The sequence below is a fragment of the Botryllus schlosseri genome, chromosome 15, assembly GCF_051294905.1.
Source record: "Botryllus schlosseri isolate E-star chromosome 15, Bs_hap1, whole genome shotgun sequence".
NCBI classification, from domain to species: domain Eukaryota; kingdom Metazoa; phylum Chordata; class Ascidiacea; order Stolidobranchia; family Styelidae; genus Botryllus; species Botryllus schlosseri.
Window position 1 is genome coordinate 2,136,331 of NC_137250.1, and position 24,482 is coordinate 2,160,812.

The 24,482-nt window shown below is 41.5% G+C and overlaps 3 protein-coding genes across 3 annotated transcripts; all 3 read left to right on the forward strand.

The window, feature by feature from the left end:
- The first annotated feature begins 201 nt into the window (after nt 1-201).
- On the forward strand, nt 202-2,334 carry LOC145457019 (uncharacterized). Its single transcript, XM_080335178.1, has one exon. It carries the CDS (start codon nt 508-510, stop codon nt 1,093-1,095), a length of 588 nt encoding a protein of 195 aa, XP_080191304.1. The 5' UTR covers nt 202-507; the 3' UTR covers nt 1,096-2,334.
- LOC145457007 (nuclear pore complex protein Nup54-like) lies at nt 2,334-20,557 on the forward strand. Its single transcript, XM_080335162.1, has 12 exons — nt 2,334-2,463; nt 3,078-3,131; nt 3,192-3,242; nt 4,780-4,866; nt 4,925-5,115; nt 6,365-6,555; nt 8,253-8,455; nt 11,277-11,425; nt 13,223-13,330; nt 15,667-15,786; nt 16,667-17,219; nt 18,117-20,557. Exons 1-11 carry the CDS (start codon nt 2,394-2,396, stop codon nt 16,967-16,969), a joined length of 1,527 nt encoding a protein of 508 aa, XP_080191288.1. The 5' UTR covers nt 2,334-2,393; the 3' UTR covers nt 16,970-17,219; nt 18,117-20,557.
- Nucleotides 20,558-22,298: 1,741 nt separating this feature from the next.
- LOC145457508 (calcium/calmodulin-dependent protein kinase type II-like) lies at nt 22,299-23,671 on the forward strand. Its single transcript, XM_080335730.1, has one exon. It carries the CDS (start codon nt 22,353-22,355, stop codon nt 23,352-23,354), a length of 1,002 nt encoding a protein of 333 aa, XP_080191856.1. The 5' UTR covers nt 22,299-22,352; the 3' UTR covers nt 23,355-23,671.
- Nucleotides 23,672-24,482: the final 811 nt, after the last annotated feature.

Here is a 24,482-nt window from a genome sequence, read left to right on the forward strand (position 1 = left end):
GATACAAAGCGGAATTGTTGAAAATTTTCCAAAGTTACCCCGGTTTATGGTATGATCGTTTTCTCAACTACTTTTTTACTTAAGTAGATTTAAAGTCAGTCAATTCTACTTCTACTTCAGGCTGCTTTCAAAAGGACTACTTCTACTCATACTTTAGTAGTTTTTTGTGTTGCTACTTCTACTTGACTACTTTGACCACCTCTGGTCTTGACGTCATGGGTTTTGAACTGAGGCTGGATCAGACCTGAGTCTCAGCTCAGGGTTTGAAAATTTGCTATATCGTCTCTAGAAAACCAAACAGTGTTATGTACATTTTTGTAAATTTGGACTTTGACCATATAATTTGGACATTAACCAGTTTTGTTTTCAAGTTACCTTGAAAATTCAAGTTCATTTCGTATGTCCATTTCACTAGGGATTCATGCTACTTAGGAACTAGGCTTTATATATATTGTTGGTACCACTGTTTTCTGTGGCATTGCGATCCTAATCTTTTCGAGCTATGAAATGCAATTACAGTCAGAAAGAATGAATTGTATAGCACTCAGTCGTATAGCGATAACAAGAAACATCTTTTCCGCAGATAATACAATGTCACGATTCACTGACATCAACTCAAAATTAGCCTACATGACCCGAAAAGCGTCCAAGCTTTCCAGGCCTGAATTGAAAGCGAAACGTCCGTTCTATCTCCGAGATACCGTAAAAGGATCGCGGACGGAAGCCAGCATCAGCAAAACCTGCACGAACGAAGCCAACGCGTTTTTCCAATGTTTAGAAGAAAACGACTTGCTGGACGCAAAATGCGCGAAACAGCTTCACGCCCTGGTCAAGTGCGACAAATCCATCCGTGACTTAAAAGAGAAGCGAAGGACTGATTATCTAGAAGGGAATGTAGTGCAAGGGACTTTACATTCATCGGCAATCAACAAGCTGCTTCACAAATACCCCAACGATATCAGTAAAGAGGGCATCACCATACAAGAGAATCTTTTGAACCAGCTCGATATGAACCGAGTCAAGCCCTATCCCCATAAAAACAAATGGAATCCAAATCCTAAATATGGCAATGGATTAACGGTGCCTGACGAATGAAAATATTGTTTGGAAAGGCGTAGTGAGATTTGGGTCATGAGAGAAATTTGAACTGGGAAAGCAAAATGATTTTTCATGGTTTTTATTAAAATTAGCAAATGTTTCTCAAAATTTATATTCTCTGCGGAGCTTGTCATAAGCATGGCTGGGCAAAATGAAATGAGCGATTTTAATCTGAATTGAGTATTAGGTCTCAGATTCGAGTATTCGAATATCACTTAGTGTGACTTCATACGAGTCTAGTTGATAAGGAAAGTTTGAATATGTGCCCCTTATGCAACCACTAAGAAAGTAATGCCAATTCTACACCAAATTCAGATAATTTGGTATTTTTTGACCACGATCACAACTTCTCACAAATGTTTATTTTCTTGAACGTGCATAGTAGGGTTGTTCAAAATTAGCTTTTTTTCCCGGATTCCGAGGATTCACTGCTCAAATTGTGAATTTGCCTAAAAAATGCTGCACACCAAATTTTTCCATTCCAACTAGTAAAAAATGATACAGAACCAATTGAAATTTTTGAATTGATTATGAAAAATTTATTATTTATTATGAAAAAAAAAGTCATTGTCAACCCCATAAATTTGTTGAGTGGCCTAAAAGAACGATGCATAACAATTTTTGCTCAATTCAAACCGGTGGAAGCGGAGTTGTTGGAGTTGAAAGTATTAAATTCGCAAAATTAGCATTGACGTCCAGAATTATTAAAGAAAAACTCAAATAACTTCGCTTCTACAGTTTGGAATCGCGTCAAATTTGCTTTACATCGTTTTCGTAGACAACTCAACAATTTCATGAGGTTTACCGTAAAATTTTTAAAATTGTTTTTTATTTTTTATAATAAGTAGTAAATTTGAATTGGCTCTGCGCCGGAGTGGAATTGGTGGCAACGGCACGCAGGATTTTCTGTTTAATTGCTTAATTATTCTATACAGAAAAGCTCTCATCACGCAGGATTTATTTGAAAAAATGGACCGAGATTCCATATAGGGCTCTGCGTCTACTGGTAGGAATTAAGCCAAATTTGGTGTGCAGCGTCTGTCTGGATCGAGTCGTGCAACGGGACAGTACAAATACAATTATGTATTTCTGGTGGTATCTTTCTAACAAATACCTCTCCGTCAAAGTGATATTGTATTTTTATTGTAATTTGCGTGTGAATGCAAAATGTTTTCGTCGAGGTCTTGCTTTTTAGGGATGCTAACTTATCGTCATTTCTCTTTTGTCATCTTTAGAGTATAACTTGGTACGGTGATCGAAATAATTGTGTGGGATTTCTCTTTAAATCAACGGAAATGGCATTTACATTTGGAGCCAAGACTACGGCTTCAACCAACTTGTTTGGACAGAATACATCCACAACAGGTAACCCTATCATTCCTTTAACTTTTTTGTGACTTAGCTATCGAGCTGTTCAAAAATAACTTAAGATAAAATTGTTAGTTTGCTTAGAATAATTTGGGATGTTGAATTTATCGTTAAAACTCATTAATTACCATAAATACAATTTTGTTCAAATCCAAAATTTTCATTTTACAATAACTTGTAGGCTACAGGTTGAAATTCTGTCCGACTAGTTGAACATTTTATTTTTAGTCAACAATTTCATGGGTAACCAGTTAAATAACTAAAAATTATGTTAATTTTGTAGAATAAATACAAAATTTTCTCTTAATATTTCCTCAGTTTGGAATAAAGCCAAAAGTTTGATGTGTAGGTAGCCTATTTATGAGCAGCCTAACGATTTTATCAAGTAGCATGTGAAATTTGAAAACACACAGCGTTGTACTGATGCACAGTTTGAAAAACATGGTTGCTCAAATGCTCAACTGTGAGGCCTATTTTGTCAAAATTTGAAAAATGGCTCGCTTTTGAGTTGATGGCCCCTGGTTTAAGGCAATCTATGATATTTCATTATATTCTATCGCGAAATATTCATACCAATATGTTAGTCAGTCCGGTATCGTTATTATTTACAGCATTTGGAGCCAAATCTACTGGAGGAAGTCTCTTTGGTGGTGGTGGTACTTCAGGTTGGTGTTTCGATTTCTGCATTCAGCACTTACGTAACTTCGAATTTTGAATTTTTTTAGCTTTTTCGTTTGGAAAGCCAACAACCACAACAGCAAGCACGGGATTCACAGGTTGTCGTTCGTATTATGTGATATCATGATTAACGTGAATGGAAACGGTGTAGCTATTGGGTTCTGTCTCTTAAATTATCGTTTGTGTGAGACTTGTTGATGGTTAAAGGGCATAAAAATCATCGCCGTGCTGGTTCGTATAGGATCAATATCCTACCTTGCTTGAACTACAGGAGTCGAAAGTTTTCTGGAATTTCCTGAGCCTTGTCTACTAATCGTTCGAACATCTACAAATTTGTGAGGGATGTTTCGCCCCAATTGATTGCAGCTCGAGATTCAGCCGTCGATTACTTTACTTCATTTGCGGGGATGACCATTTTGGTGGTTGAACTCACAGTTACTAAACTCGAAGTAGGCTGCTGGGCAAAGTATTCATAATTCTGTCAAAATATCCTGTTTTGAAATTCATGCATGAACACTACTCGAACGTAACTAGAAAGTTTGACTTCACATTACCCTTGTTGTAACTAGGAGTACTATGTGTCCTCTTTTTTAATAATACCGAAATATACTCGTAGGATGCCCAAATGTCATCTTTTTTCAAATCTTCCTCTATTTTTGCCGTGTGTGTTTGTTAGGTGATGACTAGGGCGATTATTTTTTGACATGTCAAAATTTGTCATAATTTTGTCAAAATCGTAGCGTTAGGTCAAATTGTTTACGAAGTCCAAATTTTTTTTCCTCTGCATTTCGTTTTTACCGTACATTTTGCACTGTCGGTGAACTTATCATTTGGTATTTTACAGCTTGTACCCTACTTTATAGGCCTACCTGTTGTAGACGGCCCATCGTCTGCTCATTGTAAATCATAAACGGTCAAATGAAACAAATAGGTTGACATGGTTTTATGGTAAACGTACCGCAATATCCTGACTGAAGCAAGACTGCGTGGGCATTGGTTCTTATATCAAGAAGCGCATGATGAAAAATTGTGATGTAGACAACATTGTCATTATGGAGTAACACGGTGTGTCGACAGCAGTGCACGCACAACTTCAGTGTTGTCAGCCAACAACTGCTGCTGTTGAACGTTCTTTCTCCATTCTTGGCAAGCTACTTTGTGAGGACAGACACTTTCGACCCGAGAATGTAGGAAAGGATCTTTCGTTGTACTACAACAAGTTTTAATTATTTGCACGATAATACGTGATGTAACTACTGGAATTCTTCATAGGGCCGGACTTCGTTAACATACTAGTTTTTTCATCGTCAGTTTTTGAGCCAACAACGTTTTTTCAGGCCAAACTACTTCGTAAGGTTAGACAGTTCTAACCAGAAATGAAGATAAGTAGTAGCCTACAATTTTAACATTATCTGCGAAAACACCTAATTTGGTCAATATTAAGTTTTTTTAGGTCAAAAAAGTCAAAGTTTAGATTTTTTAGGTCAAAATATTCAGTTCTTTAGGTAAAAATAAAATCGCCGAAGTGATGACATATCGAAACACTTATGGACCAAGCTCAATGTGAATAAGCCATTCACACAAAATCATCAGCGGGGGATTTAGTGAGCGCTAATCATCTTTGTTCATGTTCAGGGTTTGGCTCCACAGCCAACAGTGGAGGATTGTTCGGGAACACGCAAAATCAAACGCAGCAACAGCAGCAGCAGTCTGCCGGCCAAGGTAAGAGAGAGGCAATGTTATCGTGAATGCCTTAAATCTATTTACTCTCTCATGCCAGACTCGATGACTGCCGTACTGCTGAATATGGCTTCTGCGCTGTCCGCGCCTCTGGTGTTTGGTGATGACAGGGACGCGATTCTCGCCAAATGGAACCAGATCCAGGCTTTCTGGGGCAGTGGGAAAGGATACTATCGTAAGGACGGCTCCAACGTGCTGTTCACTCCGGAAAATCACTTCTGCCGTTTCAAAGTACGGTATATATTATATATATAATATTATATTATATATTATGCACCATAGGCCTACTGTGTATAGTAGGAAGGGCAAATGTTGCAAAAATTGGGGAACCTTAAATGCTTCAAAATCAATCGAAAGGGTCACTACGACAAATTTATTCCACATGCAACTCAAAAGTAAATGTTGAAGACTATTTAATGCTGCCTTTCTGATATCGGTCACATAATATCCCATATGGCTCTATTGAAGTTTCTGTGAGGCGAAGTCGTGCTGAAAACCACTAACTTCATTTGATTGATCAGATTCATTGAAAGATGTCCGACTGTTGTTTGCTACCAGCTTCTATACTGTGAAAAGTCACAAAATTGTACTTTCAAAAATTAATGAACTTTGCTCAAATAGTCTTCCTAACATTCACATATTATTTTAATTATTGATAATAGTAAGTTGTGAGTGACGCGTGAGCGGAGCCTGTGTGCGAGCTTTTACGTTAACCTGTCGTCTTAATGGTGCTTCTTGCAGGCTACTTAATATTAAGCAATATCGTACAACACTTGCAGCATTGTGACGTACGTCAAGTTCAAAGTAAACCATCAACTCTATAAATTACGACACCATAGGCCTACAGAAAAATACGTTCCAAATTTCTGAATCAATATTCAAATTTGGTGTTATATTTCTTTATTTAATGTAAGTGTCCAATTTTTTTTTTCATCGAAGTGACAGATTAATTTCCAAAATAGTTGGCGGTCCGAGGTTGAGAACCACCGAGTTGGACCACATTTGCGAATAATTTGATATTTTTGTGGTTATTTCTTTTTCCTTTCACTTTGTGACAATGCTGCGGTTCGATGAAATGATAAAATGCATGAACGGAATGACACGAAATGACTGACGACACCAAAAATAAGACGGAATCTTCGAAAATTATTCAGTTACCGGGGCAGAGGCAATTTCAAGCCAATTTTGTGACAATTTCATTCATGGTAGTTATAGACACTTATTCCAAAACTAGTTTCTTCTTTTTGATCATTGATCAATTTTAAAAAGTAAGTAGTTCGCCTGCAAAAATCAGAGCAGAAGTGGAAATAGTCTTAAAACATAGCAACTGAGTAAGAAGTGAAGTAGCCTACCGTACTCTAAAATGGTACAAGTAGTTCTCAACTGACCAACTCTGGTCTCCAGTAAGGGACCGTGAGCCTTTTCCTAACCCCGACTTGTGTGATTTTGCTGGATTGCATGGTTATTCGCCCTTCTTCAGGCCGTCGGCTACAGCTGTTTGCCGAAAATGAAGGACGAAAAAGGCTTGCTGGCGATCGTGTTGAACAAGAAGGAATCGGAAATCAAACAGTACGGAAACGACAAGATATCGCAAGTCGTACACGGGATTTTGGACTCAAAACCGAATTTATCGGTCAAGGTCGATTCCATCCGAGCATTACCGTCAGACAAGTAAGTCCAGAGAATTTCTCGTTTATGGCTATCTGATACTGCGGCGTTGGGCATGCTCTATAATTCCGTAATTTCTACCAACCTCAACAAGTTTCTCTGCTTTCGTCGCTGACAAGGTACCTTCAAATAATTCTTTGGCACAAGCCGGAGCTACAGACTTGCGCAAAATGCGCAACTAGAACTAAAACTACTCACTTTGTAAAACTCTCAACGCCTCGGTCATTAGTGATCAGAAGCGATGTGGGGCCAAAGCCCACGTAAATGGGGCAGTGGTGGCAAAGTAGCATGCATGGACAATTGGACAGCTAGAGAATTCTAGTTGAGTGGTTTAACTAATTCGTGCAAAATGACGGTTATGTAATGCTAGTCGAATTTGTGAAATGTTTCCATTCTCCTGTTCTAAATCTATTCTAATTTCTGATTTTCCTGTGGTGATAAGCGTTCCAGGCTTCGTGTACATACATTAGCTATTCTCATGCTCATAATAATGAATTATGATTTGAATTAATGCAATGTCCAAAGTTTCGTCGGCCTATCTTCAGTAATTTAAATTCTAATCTAATTTTGAAAAAAAACCTGTACATATAACGGTAATTCTAATTCAAATTTAATATGAAAATATCTGTGTAGCTATGATTCTGATCTAATTTGAAAAAAACTTTATAGCTCTAATCTAGTTTTAAAATAACTGTAGCCGTAATTCTAATCTAATATGGAAACAACTGTGTAGGCCTAGCTATAATTCTAATTGTGATCTAATTTAGATATAACTGTACAGTTATAATTTCAAGGTAATTTGGAAATAACCGTAGGTATCATTCTAATCTAATTTGAAATAAAAACTGTTGCTATAATTCTAATTTTAATCTAATTTCGAAATAACTGTAGTTATAATTCTAATGTTATTTGGAATAGACTATCGGCAATAATTCTAATTTTAAAGTAATTTGGAAATAACTGTGTAGTAGGGCTGTTCATTGTTCAAAAACAACTTTTTTCCTTAATCTTGCTGGCTTGGCGATCGAATCTTTAGGTTGCCTAGAAAACGACGCACACCAAATTTGAATTCATTCCAACCGGTAATCGCGGATTTCTTACTGTTTAAAAATTTTGAATTTACTAAAAAATGCAAACATATTTTTTTTCAAAGTTTTCTGTCAACCCCATGAAATTGTTGCGCTGTCTTCAAAAACGATGCAAAACAAATTTGACTCAATTCCAACCCGTAGAAGCGCAGTTATTCTAGTTTTTATTTGATAAAAATTATCATCGTTGAGTCAAATTTGTTTTGCATCATTTTTTAAGACGGCGCAACAATTTCATGGCGTTGACAGAAAAATTTGAAAAAAAATATTTTTGCATTTTTTTTAGTAAATTCTAAATTTTTAAACGGTAAGAAATCGCGATTACCGTTTGGAATGAATTCAAATTTGGTGTGCGTCGATTTTTAAGGCAACCTAACGATTCGATCACCTAGCCAGCAAGATTCAGGGAAAAAGTTTTATTTTGAACAGCCCTAGTGAGTAGCCATAATTCTAATATAATTTGGAGGAGCTGTGTATCTTCTAGCTGTCACGGATCGCTGTGCTTTGATCCACTATGATGACCCCACATGTGGAAGATACCTAATGCTGCTCCCTCTCTCTCTCTCTCTCTCTCTCTCTTTACTCCTTACTGTTATGCCATCTCTGTTTCAGAACAGAGATCACGATATACGTGGAGGAGCAATCCACAGCCACAGGTAACGTGAAACGGGTCCCGGCTTCCGAGCTCTACGCGTTCGTCTGCCAGCAAAGGATCCAGCAGAAGCTCCAGCAACAGATGGCGGCAGAGTCTTGCATGCCGCGCGCCGCCATCAAGCCCGAGCAGATCAAGCAGATTCTGGAAAGTCCCCCTTCAGGTCGTGGAGTGAAACATTTCAGACTTTTTAATTCTGTCTGCGCACCGGGTTGTGATCAAGTCACAAGGCTCCGAGTCAATCTTACTTTTGCAGTTTTGACTCGAGTCAAGTTGAGTCATTTTCAATTCACTGCCTAGTCAGGCCAAGTCATGGTTCAAACGTTCAAGTCAGAGTGTTAAGACTCGAGTCCTAGTCCGAGTCTTGTGTTCACTGTTAAATTTGGAGTTCAATCCTGTAAAACTCACTTTTTTACAACTCTCTTTGAGTTGCCTCGCATTCATGATATAGCAGGGGCGGGCAACTTCTCCAGTAGGCGGGCCGGATATAGGAAAATTAAGTACTTGGCGGGCCGAATTGCTGAATCGATACCTTATTAGCCCGTTTATCCACATATACACGGAATAAATCGTATTTACTGAATGCATTTTAACTACAGCAATGTCACTTCAAAGCCAGTTCCCGCCGATAATGACGAAGTCAATGTGGATTTGAGAATCATAATGTCCAATATGGCGTGGACACGAGCAAATCTCACGGTTCAGTGAAATGCGTCTACGTCACACTTTCCATTTGGCTAAAGGCAATTTGACGGTAGTTTGTGACCAGCTTGCCGATCGCGAAATTTGATAAAACGGGTATCAATCGAAAGCTACCGCGGTCTTGATTGCGAAAGTATAAATTTTATTCTGCTCGTGAAACCACCCAAAATCTGATTCGGATGTTGCAATGTAACGGACTTTGTTATTGTGACACAACCATGCCGTCTGGGAGCAGCGCAAATCGCAAGCGTATTGGCCATTGTTGAGCAAACGATTGAGAATACACACTCTCATTTTACTGAGCACTTGCTCCTGAGCTGCTCAGACGGTTGCGCAACAATGGGCAATACGCCTCCGGTTTTCGCTGCTCTCACTTGCTCCCAGACGGCATGGTTGCGTCACAATATGAAACTCCGTTACAATGCAACATTCGCGGCTGATTTTGGGGGGTTCCAGGGTCACGAGCAGAATAAAATTGATATTTTCGCAATCAGTGCCGAGGTAGCTTTCGATTGATAGCCATTTTATCAAATTTAATGCTCGGCAAGCCGATCAAAAGTGGCCGTCGAATTGACTTTAGCTAAATGGAAAGTGTTACATAGAACTATTTCACTGGGCCGTGAGATTTTCTCCTGTCCACACCATATATGACACTATGGTACAATCCTCACTCAAGATTTCAAGGCATTGGATAAGCCCAGTACCCAAAACTTACCAAGATATGAATTCATTAGGATTGAGTAGATGGTAAATGCCGATAATGCAAGTTTTCTCGCTTCGACGAACTTACGCGTAAGCTCTTGCACAATGCGCACACACGTATATAATTACATACAGTTACTAAAATCTGACGTTTAATCAAGTAGTGGGGAATCTCGGCAGACTGGCCCGCGGGCCACATTATCATTTAAGACGGAAAACTGTCCGCGGGCCGGACAAAATCCCGTCGCGGGCCGGATCCGGCCCGCGGGCTGTATGTTGCCCACCCCTGTGATATAGCAATTTTGCTACCTTTACCCTATTTTTAATGTACTAGTAGTGTACTGATAGATGAAATACCAATAATGTGGTAGATTACTATTCTTCGTAGTTACAACGAAATTGTAACTGTCTTGGCTGTCCGAGTCTCGAGCATTGACTCGAGTACAAGTCGAGTCAATGCACAAAGTGCCTCGAGTTCAGTCATTTTCCATATTTTAGAAAATGAGTAGTGTCAAGTCGAGTCACCAAAAAATCTCTAGTAGAGTCATTACAACTAGGGCTGGGCAAAATCGAGTACGTGAGTGATTCGATTCTGAATCACGTATTAAGCTTCGAGTCGAGTATTCGAGTATCACTGATTATGACCTCACAACAGAATGTACTATGTCAAAGTTCAAATATGTAGGCTACCTTTTATGCCACCGCAAAGTACATAATGCCTGTTATCCATCAAATTAAAGATACTTTGGTATTTCTTCGACCATACCGATTTCATTCCACTTCTTGACAATGTTGTGGGATGATCATGACTTCGGAAATGTGTCATTTTCAGTAACGTTCGTAGCTTTGTACTATGTCTCGTATGCTGCGACGCGGTCAATCGAGGTTTCACGGCTTCCTCAGTGGAAAATAGTACCAAAACTATAATTCTCGTTAATAAATTAACTTTCATTGGCGAGGAGCGTATAATTTCAGTACCCGATAAAACCGTCTTTCACTACTCGACTCGAATCAATAAAATTGATACTCGATTCAGATTCGAGTACTCGAATCATTGTGCCCAGCCCTAATTGCAACCCTGACTTGATCGGTAGTCGAATTTCACAAATAATAACACAAAATCATCCTATTTCATTGCTTCTTGACCGTGGGGATACGCGGACTCCTTTTAAAGAGTACATGAAAGGCTATTGTCAAAACTTATAACTATAAATGCATCACAAACCTATGTCACTACTGTCCCTATTCACTTCGAACATTTACCACAGGTCATAATTCTGGTCAGTCATGAAATAGCTTTTCAGACAAGAAATAGATCTGATGGCAATATGAGGCGCCAGGATTAGGACCGGTCCAGAGTTGTGACCTTTTTTTCAGTCATCAGCAGCCCAAATTTTGTAGTTAGGGCTCCGCGCAACCACTCAAACATTTCGGGGTGCTCTTTCGATTAAGGGTTAGAGACGCTGTCCTGTTTTCAAGTTCCAAGTCCGAATCCAGTCCAATGATACTATTAGATCCAAGCCTGTGCTCATCTCTGCTCTGCAGGTCTAGAACTGAATCGATGCTTGTCTTTTGTCCAGGAATTGACGCTGTGGTTTGGGAACAGGCAAAAATCGACAATCCGGATACGGACTCCCTCATTCCCGTGCCGATGATCGGATTTAACGAACTCCAGAACAGGTTGTTGCATCAGGAGTCTATGGCGCAACAGCACCAGTCCAGATTGGCCGTGAGTTAGATTTTTAACGGGAATCCGTGCTTGATTTGCCAACAATCTCAAAATCGCTCGCTCCCACAACCTGCTGCTTCACCAGTTATCTGCGATGCCCCTATTTTCAAAACTTGAGATCCTCACGTCGTAGGCGATGCATTGCTAGGGCCGCAGTGGGACACGGCTAGAAAATTCTCTACTTCATAATTAGAATTATAGCTACACATTTTTTTTGCAAATTAGACTAGAATTAGAATTACTGAATTTGCATCGGGAGTTAATTTATCACCAGAAATAAAGTCACAAAACATTTTGAGTAACGAAAATATATGCCGTTCACATCGAGAGTTCTTCTATCAACAAAAAGTTGTCTTCATAGTTTCTTCCCACTGCGATCACGGTGAAAGCTCTGTTGTTTGTAACTGGGCATCAGAAAGCCACGCATGTTCGTTTCAACCAGTGGTTCTTGACCTTTTTTCCTCGAAAAATTGCCTAGGTATGCCCCCCTCCCCCGTTTTAGGGTCTGTAGTAAAAAACAATGGGTAAGAGGTCAAACGTCGGTCGCTCTTTTCGAGTTAGGACTGTACTATTTAAAATATATCGCGCACCAGGACCTCTGTGCTAATTAACGATATATTAATGGTATGTGCTATATTCTGAATCAAATCAAGATTGTTATAATAATCATCCGGTTCGATTCCGATGTACACATCCTGAATTCACCTTTGCGACTGGCAATACGTTGATTGTGTTAGGTTTTATTTTATTGCTCCGACATGTGACTAGTAAATCAACTGAGAATGTGGTAAAGACCTTTGCTCACATTGACTTTAGCACTGCAACCAGTTATCAACTTTAAAATGAAAACATTTCAAACACAGCAACCCATATTATATAAAGTTCATATGAGGTTGTGGTTATAATTGTTGTTGTATTAGTAGGGTATGAGATACTCGAAAGGTTCTGTTGTGGTTCCTGTGGCAATGTCAAATGTGTTACTTTGCCATTTCACGGACATTCTGGCGAGACCACTAACAATTATATTCTTCCCGGTATACAGCAAGAAAATTGGGCAATGCAGGAATAATTTTCCCCAAAAAATACAAACAGCACAGCGATAATCCCCTCCCCCCTAAAACAAGTCAATAACTCACCCCAAACCCCCTAGGTCTTCAAGCTTGAGCCAAGGTGTTGCGGAAAAACTCATTCTTGGCGACTTCAACAAAATCAATAGCCTGAATAAGGTGACCCAGTGGAAATGTAATTTCCGGCGGTCTCGCCTGGTTGTTCGCGAGATAGGAAACTATCTCAAATTTAAACGACAGAATTACCAAAGCGATCTATTTACATATTGTTCGGACACGGTCATGCTTGGCAGGGGTAGTTGAACTTATTGCTTGCAAGCCATTGTGTCATAGATAACGCAGTGAGATGCAGCTAACCCCTCATGTAGCTCTTTGCTATGCAAATCAAAGAGAATAGAACCATACTAGAAATAGTTTATAGCATGTTTTTAAATCACTCCTTTACATTTTGACGCAATATTTGATGAAACTTGCAGTAAAAATTTGTATTAAAAAAAGTGAAAAGTTGCACTATAAAATCCCTCCAAACAGCTTGAAACATTGTACGTATCTAGGAAGCAGTCGGAAGCTGTAAAAAAAAGTTGCAAAAACTTGCCCTAGTCATCGTCATGAAATACAAAATTTGAAGGCAGTGACTCTATTTGCCCAGCCCACTACCCATTGCGTGTTGGATTCCCGAATCCCCGCCATCCTGGAATTAACCCCGTTTTTTCCTCCGTTATTTGTGCAGATATTAAGTGAAAAGCTGCACGAGCTCCAGGAGATGCAGGTCAACACGCAGTCGAAGATCGAACAGTACAAAAGGCAATATCTGCAAATGTCTCACAGAGTGTTGAAGGTGAGGTTTGGACTGTCTTGCGCCGATGCTGCTAGAAACGGGGATTTTCAACCAGGGGGTCATCTGTAGTGAATTGAATCATTACCCGACTCAAGTCGCAATTTTTCCTGGACTCGAGTCCTTTTCTGAAAAATGGAAATGACTCGACTTGAGACAATTTCTGTACTGACTCGACTGGAACCCTAGTCATTGCGTGTGACTCGAACAAGGCGTACGAAGCGACAAATTCTGTATGACTTGTTCGAGTCTCGTATATCAGGACCTATAATTGAAAAATAATCCCAGAAACTGTCTTTTATCTGTTTGAAGAAACATGTTTAAAGTGAGAAAAACGAGTGTATTATGAATCCGGGGCCTCCGGTACCAACCAATAGTTTCAAAGAACTGAGTTGAACGTGACTCGAGTTGAGTCTAGTTCTAGTCTCATTCGGAGAAGCCTGTGTAGCTATAATTTTAATTCTAATCTACTTTCATGAAAAATTGTGTAGCGATAATTTTAATTTTAATTCAATTTCGGAAAAACGTGTGTAGCTACCAGGGCTTTGGAGCAGCCGTAAATTTAAACTGCTCCAGCTCCGGCTCCGGAGCTTTCTTCTATCATACACTAGCTCCGGCTCCAGCTCCGGAGACGCATTATTACCACTGCTCCGGCTCCAGCTCCGGCTCTGAAATTATCGAATGGGCCTGTCTATATCAGGGGTGGCCAACCCGCGGGCCAAATATGGCCCGCGAGAGGGTTTTGCGTCGCCCTCGAGGTAATTTCCTATTATGTTATCGAAAATGAATTGCTCAGATTGTGAACTTGCAATGCCAACAAAAAATTACAATTCTGGCTGCGACACTTGGGATATTCATGACTAAGATATCAGTTCCGACGCATTGGCAGATCCTGGGTCCAGTCAAATTTTCAGTGAATCGTGGTACATTACAATAAACTAAAATAGTAGCGAAATTTTTCTTCACACTTCGCTTGTTTAATTGTCACACGATTTCTTGCTTGGTAGCCTACCCCCTACTGAAAATGAAAAAATGCCTAATTTACCAGATTGAGTCAAACTGTATTCTAAATTACGGGAGAAAGTCTTTTCGCGTTTGCGCTCGCATAAAGATCGTCGACGGTGAAATGTAGGCACAAAGTGATTGTCGCATATTATCGGAGACTTTCGATATCGATGTGGCGAGACGCCGACTAGTCGTGTCCTTGCAAACTGAGCCTAGCGGGCGGTATACAATAGACCCGCAATACTCAAGTGATAATATTATTGACCTAGTTTATTCATAAACTTTGAAAATTTTACCCACTTGGGGCTGCCAGTGGACCGCGCACTCGTTTGTCAATTGCATGTGCCCCTTTAGCCGAATAGGTTGGCCATTCCTGGTCTATATAGATTACTAATCTACCCATAGGTTAGTTATCTATAGTAATCTAGAGTCTGTCAGTCGTCAGTAACATCCGATGTAGCAACGAAGACATATAGGTGCCGGCTTGTGACGTCATAATGAACACTTGCCAATTGTCGACAACATCATAGTTGCACTAGAACGCACTTTACTCTGTGCCATTGCTGTGCACAGCATTAAAATTCAGGCCTGCTGTTCAATTATGATAAATCAGCAGATGTGGTCGTTGCATATATAATAGCATCTTTTGAAATAGGTCGGAGCCGGAGCTACTCCTCAAATAACGGGCTCCGGCTCCGGCTGAATTTTATGTAGAGCTCCGGCTCCAGCTCCGGTGAAAATGCACGGCTCCGGGGCTCCGGCTTCGGCTCCAAAGCCCTGGTAGCTACACTTCAATTTCTAATCTAATTCTAAATGTAGGGCCGGTAAAAGCAAGTACATGGGAGGTCCGCCTCGGGAACGAGTATTAGGCTTCGAGTCTGGTAATCGAATATCACTTGTCACGGCGTTATAACTGTATGAAAACTGTGGAAAGTTTAAATCTGCGCTTTTTACGCTACCGCCAAGAATACAACGCCATCACATTAAATATAATTTGGTATTAATCAACCATGCCCGTTGCACGTTGCGGTCTCACTTTACAGATGTCACTTCCAATAGCATAGCTTTGCACTGCACGACCAAGCGGGAGTTCCAGGCTTCAACAGAGGGAGATAGCTTGGAAAGTATAATTTTCTTTGATGAATTGACTCTTGGTGGCAACGAGCGCATAATTCCCGTGCTCAAGACTCCAGTCTCGCTACTCGATTCAAATTTGAGTGCTCAAATCATTATGCGTAGACCTGCTCGCTTGACATATTTTTAAATATGTCGTCACGCTTGTTGTCGCAAGAGACGCGAGCTGTTTTGTGATCGTTTTCAATCCTGTGTCGCAGGTGGTGATAGCGCAGGAGGTTTGCCGCAAGGCCGGTTTTGCGATTCAACCAGACGAAGAGCAATTGCGGGTGCAGCTGGAAGCTTTGTTCAGCGAGCTGAACGCGCCCACGCAGTGCCGGGTAAGCGATGCTGTTCCGTCAAGGGTAATTGGACTGTTGAATTTACGAAAGCGCCACTCAATGGGTTATGGTTCTGGATTAATTTGATGCAACGATTGAAATGAATGACCTCCAAAACCCATCCATTTTTTACGATTACTCAACTAAGACTAGAATCAACGGTTGTCTTACTAGAACTAGAACTACTCGAAAAACCTGTAGTTAGCTTACCGTCACCTACCTAGATTAGTATTTTGCACAAATGTACAGTAGGGCTGTTCAAAATAACCTTTTTTTTCCCGGATTCCAGCCATTTACCGATTAAATTGTCAGGTTACCTTGAAAAAACGATGCACACCAAATTTGGTTCGATTCTAACAAGTATAGGACTCCGCAGATCCAATTAAAATTTTTAATTTATTGGAAAAAATCAAAAACGAAATTTCAAATTTTTCTGCCAACCCCATCAAATTGTTGAGCTTTCTTCAAAGACGATGTAAAATAAATTTGACTCAATTCCAACCAGTAGAAGCGGAGTTATTTCAGTTTTTCGTTGATAATCCTCGGAGTATCCACCAATCAAGGATAATGCGAGAAATATCAATGAAAAACTCCGCTTCTACTGGCTGGAATTGAGTCAAATTTGGTGATGACACTGATGACTGAATGTGTGGACACAATGTAGTATTAGGAATGGTTAATCATAAATATTTAGGTTGGTAAGGCAACCACAGGTGAAGAAACAATATGCGAATGCATTCATAATAGGGGATAAGCAGATTATTCTCTCCCAGAACACAATGGGGTTTCAAAAGGGGGTAGAGTTGTCGCTGACTCGCCCCCCTGTCTATGCCCCTGAGTAACTCCTATCAATGCCACTAGCAATCACCTTTCCATTCAGGGTCGTCTCAACGAGATGCTCTCCCAAATGCGCATGCAGCACCACCACCACACGCTCGTGTCGTCTGCGCACTCTGGTCAAGGCAATGGCGAACGCGAAGGCACCATCGACGGAGAGGCCCTGGCCGAGCTTAAGCTGCACCTGAAAAAGCAGCAGCAGGGACTCAACACGCTCATATCGCTCCTAAAAGAGGACTTTGACGATTTAAAACTGATGGAGAAGGAATTGGTTAAGGAGTTGTCTGTGGGCGATAAAGAGATCGGTCGTTTTGGTGGCAGGAACGCTTACCCCTTTGCGAGATGATTTTAGCGGGTTATGTGTAGGGCTGAGCACAATGGTTCGAGTACATCTGAATGGAGTATCAATTCTAATGCTTCAAGTCGAGTAGTGAGATTTGATTTGTTGAGCACTGAAATTATGCAATCCTTGCCACTAGGACAAAGGTTCTCAAACTTGATTAGACACCCCGCCCTATTACGGTAGTGCCAAATTTCGCGCCCCCCTTATATTCATATCACAAAATGCAACCAGAATGCTAGCAATCCCGTAGAAGGTTCGGCGCTTCTTCGATATACGCCCGAGATAAAAACAGTGCTCCCCATGACACCCGTAAATGTTTCCCCATGAACACGATAAAATTTTATAAACGTCGAAATATTTTTTTTTGCATTTGAATAGACGGATATCAGGGTTGGGGAATGGAGATATTGGTGTTGAATGTGGGTTAGGGTCAAAGTTGGGGTTAGGGTATCCCAAGATTACGGTTGGGGGAGGGGGTAATAGGGAAGAGGAAGGAGGGATATTAGGGTTGGATGTGGGTTAGGGTCAACGTTGAGGTTAGGGTGTCCCAAGTTTAGGGTTGGGGCCTGGGGGAGAGGGGGATATTAGGGTTGGGTGGGTTAGGGTTAAGGTTGGGGTCAAAGTTTAGGTTGGTGTATCCCTAACCCACATCCAACCCCCTCCCCCAACCGTAATATTGGGACACCCTAACCTTAACTTTGACCCTTACCCTCCCACATCCAACTCCAAGACCCCCCAACCTGAATATACCCATTCCCCAACCCTAATCCTGGGATATCCCAACCTCAACTTTGACCCTAACCCTAACCCACATCAAACTCTTATACCCCTCTTCCAACCCTAATATCCCCCTTCCCCAACCCTAATCTTTGGATACCCTAACCCCAACTTTTACCCTAACCCACATCCAACCCTAATATCCCTCCATCCTCTTTCCTAATACCCTCTGCCCCAACCCTAATCTTGGGATACCCTAACCCCAACGTTGACCCCAACCCACCTCCAACCCTAATATATGTCTCTCCAAAGGCAAAAAAACAAACAATTTATTTTGACGTTTATAAAATTGTATCGTGCTCATGGGAAGCACTTGCTGGTGTTACGTGAAACACTGTTTCGATCTCGGGCGTATATCGAAGAAGCGCCGAAGGTTCTGACTGTTAATTAAGAGAATTTTCGAATATGAAATTCGGAGATAAATTGGAGAGGAATTGCTGTGAGCGCAGATTATTTTCTTAGTTGACCGCAGTATCGCGCCTCCCTTCGGATGCGTTCTCGCCCCCCCCAGTTTGAGAACCACTGCACTAGGAGTTGATTTATCGACGACGATTTCTGATTTGAAGAGTATTTTCGGCTGCGGAAGCCTAAGTGAAATAACGTATCTGTGAAGTCGTGATCAACCCGTAACGTTGTCACAAAGTGCAATGAAATAGCTTTGGTCGCTAAAATACCAAATTATCGTTAATGTGATGAAGAACGGGCATTGTATTCTTTGTGGTCGCATAAAAGGTATGTTTTTGAACTTCACTCATACTCGTCTGACATCATATTGACAGGATACCGATACAAACCACAGCTAGCACCTACACTGATAACGCTAATATGTTCAGAGAATATTTAAAAATACTGCGTCTAGCTTGAGGCGTTTCCAAAACTTGATCATTTGAACATTTTTACAGCCATCATTATGCTTGTACGTGATATGAACTAGAAAGGCTCAATTTGGACACTTGTAAGCTATCAGTAATAGATGATATTCCTAGTCCGGCAGTCGCATACTATAGTACTCTGACTCCTGACTCGTATGTTACAACGTCACGAGAATTGTCGATCTTTTTGTCAAAGTATGACATCACCTCTGTCGGGCTGTAGACAGAAAGTAGATTTTTGCAATCACCAACAAAATGATGCCAGTTTGTCACCAAGTTTAGGACTAACTTTTTCGGCCATGCCTATTTCGTTTCGCGTTGTGACAATGCTGCGGCCTGATCATGACTTCACGGAATTTCCACTAACGTGATTCTATGTTGGGATAAAAGCTTCAAAACTAATTCTCGTTGCAATATAACTTGAGTGGACAGCGGCTTGTACTTATGGCACTCGAAAATAATCTTCTCCCGCTACTCAAAATGAATCATTGTGCTCAGCCCTGTTTCTAATCCCAACTTTGACCTACACCCGAGTGTGTCGCATGCTGGAGTGTGCACAGGCCGTTTCATCCGTCTCTTGTATTTCGCTTCATGACACTGCCCTATCTTTTCAGCGTACTGTGGTTCGGGTCAGGCCAAATCACGACTCGGCAGACTAGATTCCGAGTCGAATATAGCCTGTTATGACGTCTTGATAGCAACATTAGGGTTACCATATGTCGTCCTTTTTCTGGAAATCCAAAATGTCCTCCGAGGACTCTCAAATGTCCTTCTTTTTAGCAATTTGTCCTGCTCTATAGATTTGACCGCCAGTCCACTGGACCGGCACAGCTAAAATCCGGTTGCCCGAGATATGAGCATGTGACATATTGAAAAACGACAGATCAGGATGCGACACTTTGACATGTGGTTCCACAACCCCAAAACTTACCCTGACACGCACCATAATCCCAAAATCAACAATTATATCTATCCTAACCCTGACCCAAATCTCAATTCAAACCATACCTGGCCCTACCCACATATTTTACCACCATGGGGAAGCGTCTCATGTTCCTTGCTCATATGTCCGCAGACTCTGAAAATCGCCATAAATTACACGCAAACTGTGATGTGGATATTCGAGCCAAACCTATTTTAGGGAGTCGGGATGGAAAAATTACCTTTTTTTTTAGTCAACCCAAGATCATTTCCTGTAAGAAATTCAGCAGTTTCCTAGTCCGGTGATTTGTAAGAAGTGTCCTCATTTCTGGATCCCAAAATATGATGACTCTAAGTAACGAGGGCTTCTAAACTGAAAATTTGACAGTTCTTGAGTGTGACTATTTTTCAGCACTTTTAGGCCATCGCGAGGGTCGATCACTACTATAGAAATTATCTTTCAGTGAATATTACTAGTCTTGTGCGACATGTTTCCGACGCCGAGATGAGGCAAATCAAAATTTCGAGGCTGCAATGGTGGAAAGATATTATTGAAACTTTCAAAAGTACGTTCACAATAACATTTTTAACTGTGAGAACTGTTCGCGTGCCCCTTCATCAAGAGCAAATGACGAATTATGAAGCTATAATGTCAGATTTCCGAGTAGCACCAATAGAAATTGGAGTTAATATACTGCCTAGATATCCCTGGTCTTGAGAACGTATTTTTGGAGCATCGAAACTATATTGTTCGTTCGCCGAATATTGCTCTTGGCGCGAAGGCTTATCGTATACTGTATTTTCGTTACTCATGATAATCCGCGCTCACGACTCGGCTTCAAGTACTCAAGGGCGTTGTGCAAGATTATACAAACACGGATGCGCCGATTCCAGTCCCATTATACGGCACCGGGGTTTGACCTGTGCGCGTAACAGTCGCGGTCGCGATTTTGTACGCATTTATGCCGTATTTCTGCGTTTCGAACTGCCCGTTCTTGAAATAAAATTTGTATATTTCGTACGCGTGCTTTGTCTCGAATTTGTATGATCGCTGCGGCCCTGTGCTCGTAAAGCACTGCATCATTCGAAGCTTTTCGTCGGCATTTGATTATGACCATGCCCGTGCGGTTTGGCGAGGCGCTGAAAAAACAAATAGAAAGGAATGATTACACTGGATGAGTTATACAGGGATATCTATCTGTTTAGATATCCCTGGAGTTATAGGTCTCTTCATGGACGACTGATTTTGAGCGTACTTATTCAAAAATGCGCGATAGACTAGCCCTGCATCACCTGTGATTCTTTTCGGCCTAATAATTGCGTCAATTGAACACACCCACAGGATTGCGGTAAAATGAAGGTAGTAACACCTGACTTGGTCTAGAGAAGGGTCTTCAAACATACGGGCAGCATCCAGCCCGCAAAGCAATTCGCATTGAAGAAGGTTTGATTAATGTACCGAGCACATTTACAACAGATGTCAAGATTTTTAATAAGAAATACTTCCATTAAATAATCCCTCAAGACAGCAAATGTTGAGTATGTTCAGTTCATAGGCATCGTTACACACATACTACGGCGGTGTTGTGATTTCACTGTAGTCACTACTAGGGAAAAGTCGGTTATACATTGACACCCAATTCCTGGAAGTCAAAACAAGTGCATACTGAGTTCCGAGTGTTATGGCGAAATGGACCAAAAATAGCTATTCACAGACGAGAAACCGTCATATTCAGGTTACATAGAGAATATAATCGTCACAAGAAAATAGGCCTAGGGTATGTGGTCGCACAGCTGTATCAGCTCTGACTCAGAAAGTCTCCAGCTTTCAGAAAAACCCAAATCGAGATTAAATAATATTAAACGAAATTCCAACATCAGCGTTTACTGTTAAATCTCCTGTATTGCTCACAACGCATTCGCAGGGCAAACACCAGCTTCAGACTGAAACAATGGGAGCGTAGAAATGCCAACTAAAATCATCATTACAACCCCTGTTTTAGCGGCTTATCGCTAGTGACTCATCGTATTTTTGCCACTACCATTGTTTTCGATTAAATAAGTTGTTGAATAGAACCCCTATCTATACAATCCGTAATATAATGAAATATACTGTTAGGTATGTAGGCTTGATAATAAAATATTCAAGTGCAAAATAAGGGCATGGGTTTTGAGGTAACTTGGAATTATGTGACTGGTCTGACCCGCTACCCGTTAGTCGACCCTACTGGCCAAGAGTATGACTAATTAACTATAACAGGCATATCGACATAGCTAACTGACTGAAAAGGATCAGTCTGAGATAAACATAATGGACAAGCGACGAAAATCAATGGGCATGTATGTACGCAGGCGAGATTTTTGTCAGATACAGATCGTGGTCCGGTAATCTCGATCGCTGACCACTATTTATTCCGTAGGAACTGGTCATACTTTGACTTGAATGCGAACATGCTCGGCGGATATCGGATATACACTACAGACGTACCCAATTGTACCCTGGTGTATGTCCTTCATCGAGTCATTTTCTGGACTTTTTGACCCCACAATCAACAAGCGAAACTGGTGAGAAGGGGTGCAGGTAGACTTCCGACGCTGCGGGACGTTCTATTGGCGAGAATCGACGGTACTGTGGATAACCACAATGCCAACTCCACACCATTGAAGAGGGTGGTAATCGAAATCGCGGTCCAAAATTCTAATCAATTCGTTAATAAAACGAAAGCAATGATTGATTTGCGGTGGGAACTTCCACCGACGATTCGAGGAGCGCCTCATTCGATCACGATTCCCGTTCAGAGAAGGTGTCGAGTAAAATGTTGAGACGCATGGGAGATAGCTTTCGGTTTCGTCGTCACGATACGTTCCACGATCTGTTCGAGAACCTAGACTCGATCGGAAGCGGCCAAACCAGCTTTGTGAGGAGGTGCAAGTCGTTGAAGACTCCGGACGCGGAGTTCGCAGCGAAAGTCTGCTTGAGCTCGCGATATAGCGACTACGATACCGGTCGGCCGGAAGTGGAAGCCAAAATTTTGAGAAAACTATCACACGAGAACATCGTCGGTTTCCACGCGTTCTACTCCTCCCCTCCTCACTTCTACCTGATCTTAGAGCTGCTGACGGGGGGCAACATCATCAAACACATATCCGAGATGAAGATGTACAAAGAGAACCACGCCCGTTGCTACATCAGTCAGATCCTGTCAGGAGTGTCGTACATGCACCGTAAAAAAATCCTTCATCGCGATCTGGTTCCGGAAAACATCATGATGAGTTGTTCGACGAAGAATGAGGCTACTGTCAAGATCGTGGACTTCGGCGCGGCCATCGATAAGTCCAGATTCAGACTGAGACGTATTAGACGCAATAGAAACGACGCAAACGACAACTTGGGACGCGATCCCGGACCGTACACGGCGCCTGAAATTTTCGAGTTGAAAAATTACGTCCCGGCCTCGGATGTGTGGTCCTGTGGGGTGATCATGTACGAGATTTTGATCGGATCGGTCCCTGTCACTGCAGAACCGAGCAGGCTGCGTCAAGCGATACTCAACGCTGGTGCTGTAGATTTGTATACTGCGGAATGGCAGGAATCCGGTGTTACTTTCCAAGCGAAGGAGTTTCTCCGCACGATTCTCCGCAGAGTTCCGGAGTCTCGCATTAGCGCATCTGAGGCTTTACAGAGCAGATACCTGTCAAGGCCGGGCGTGTACGGGTGTATTCTCAGTGCAACTCATGAGAAGATGAAGCTGCGAATCGAGCAGGTCGCAGTATCGCCCGATGTCTCTAGCAAAAGATCGAGACATACCACGGTGTGAGACACTTGCGTGTCCTGAGCCGCGACTCCCCAAATCCATGACATCACTTCGGGACCAGCCAATCATGTCGGATGAAATGGGGATGTCGCCAAAAAGTCGCCTTGAATTAATGCTCGTCTAATTTATCCCAAATGCTCGTACAATTTTCCCCAAATGCTCGTCTAATTTTACCCGAAGTCTTTCACCTTAGTTTGTATTTTTGATGTTGTTTTAACTGGAGTCGTAACGCCTCTGTGCGACAGAAGTATCATTTCATGCTAAACCTGATTATCACGTTTTGTCTTCTAAATTCATTGCGAGTACATTGATTCACTGCGGGACCGCCTCGTTTTCTGTGTGGACTCGTTTGCAGACCTCGGAAGTGTGACGTCTATTTCAGTCACGAATTCGATGCAGAGATAAGGAGGTGCGATTTCGGTGTCAAAATTCATCACGAGGTTGAAAAAATATCGCGTTCCGCGCGACTGGAATACGAATCCCAATTACCTTACCCAACATTTATACTCTCAATTTTGGCACATGAACATGCGGGGTTGTTTTGCTTAAACTTCTATAAGCAAGGTATATCCGCAAGGTCTAGTGCAGCGGCAAGGTATAGCTCATCTCAAAAGAGATCGCCCAGAACGTCACAAGGGATCTCAGAGGCGCGAAGTTCTTAGTAGCAAATTTAACATGAGTATTTGTCTACCAGACGGGTCATCGCGACTCTCCGCTGAGATGCGGGGATGCTATATATATCTAATCGAAATATGGCTTGGAATTGCGAAATAAGGTTGAACACCGCTAGATTACTCTTGGAATCTGTGTCAAGGGTGTACGAGTAAACGTTGAAGGAAGGAAGGAAAGGACGTAGTTTATTTTTGTCCTTGATGTTGAAAGGGCGTACCGCGACCAAAAAGGTTAAAGAGCGCTGCCCTGATCATGGATCAATAATCTACTGGTTATTATTAGGACCTGATCTATATAGATCTATAGATAGGCTACTTACAGTTGCATTTAAAACGGACCGTGTATCGAAACGTACCTGCCATAATCGACTAATCAGGTTACGCTGTTCTACAGCGACGCAGTTCTATCACAGAGGTTCAATCAGTTAACTCTAAACTATACCTCTCTACAATTTAAAGA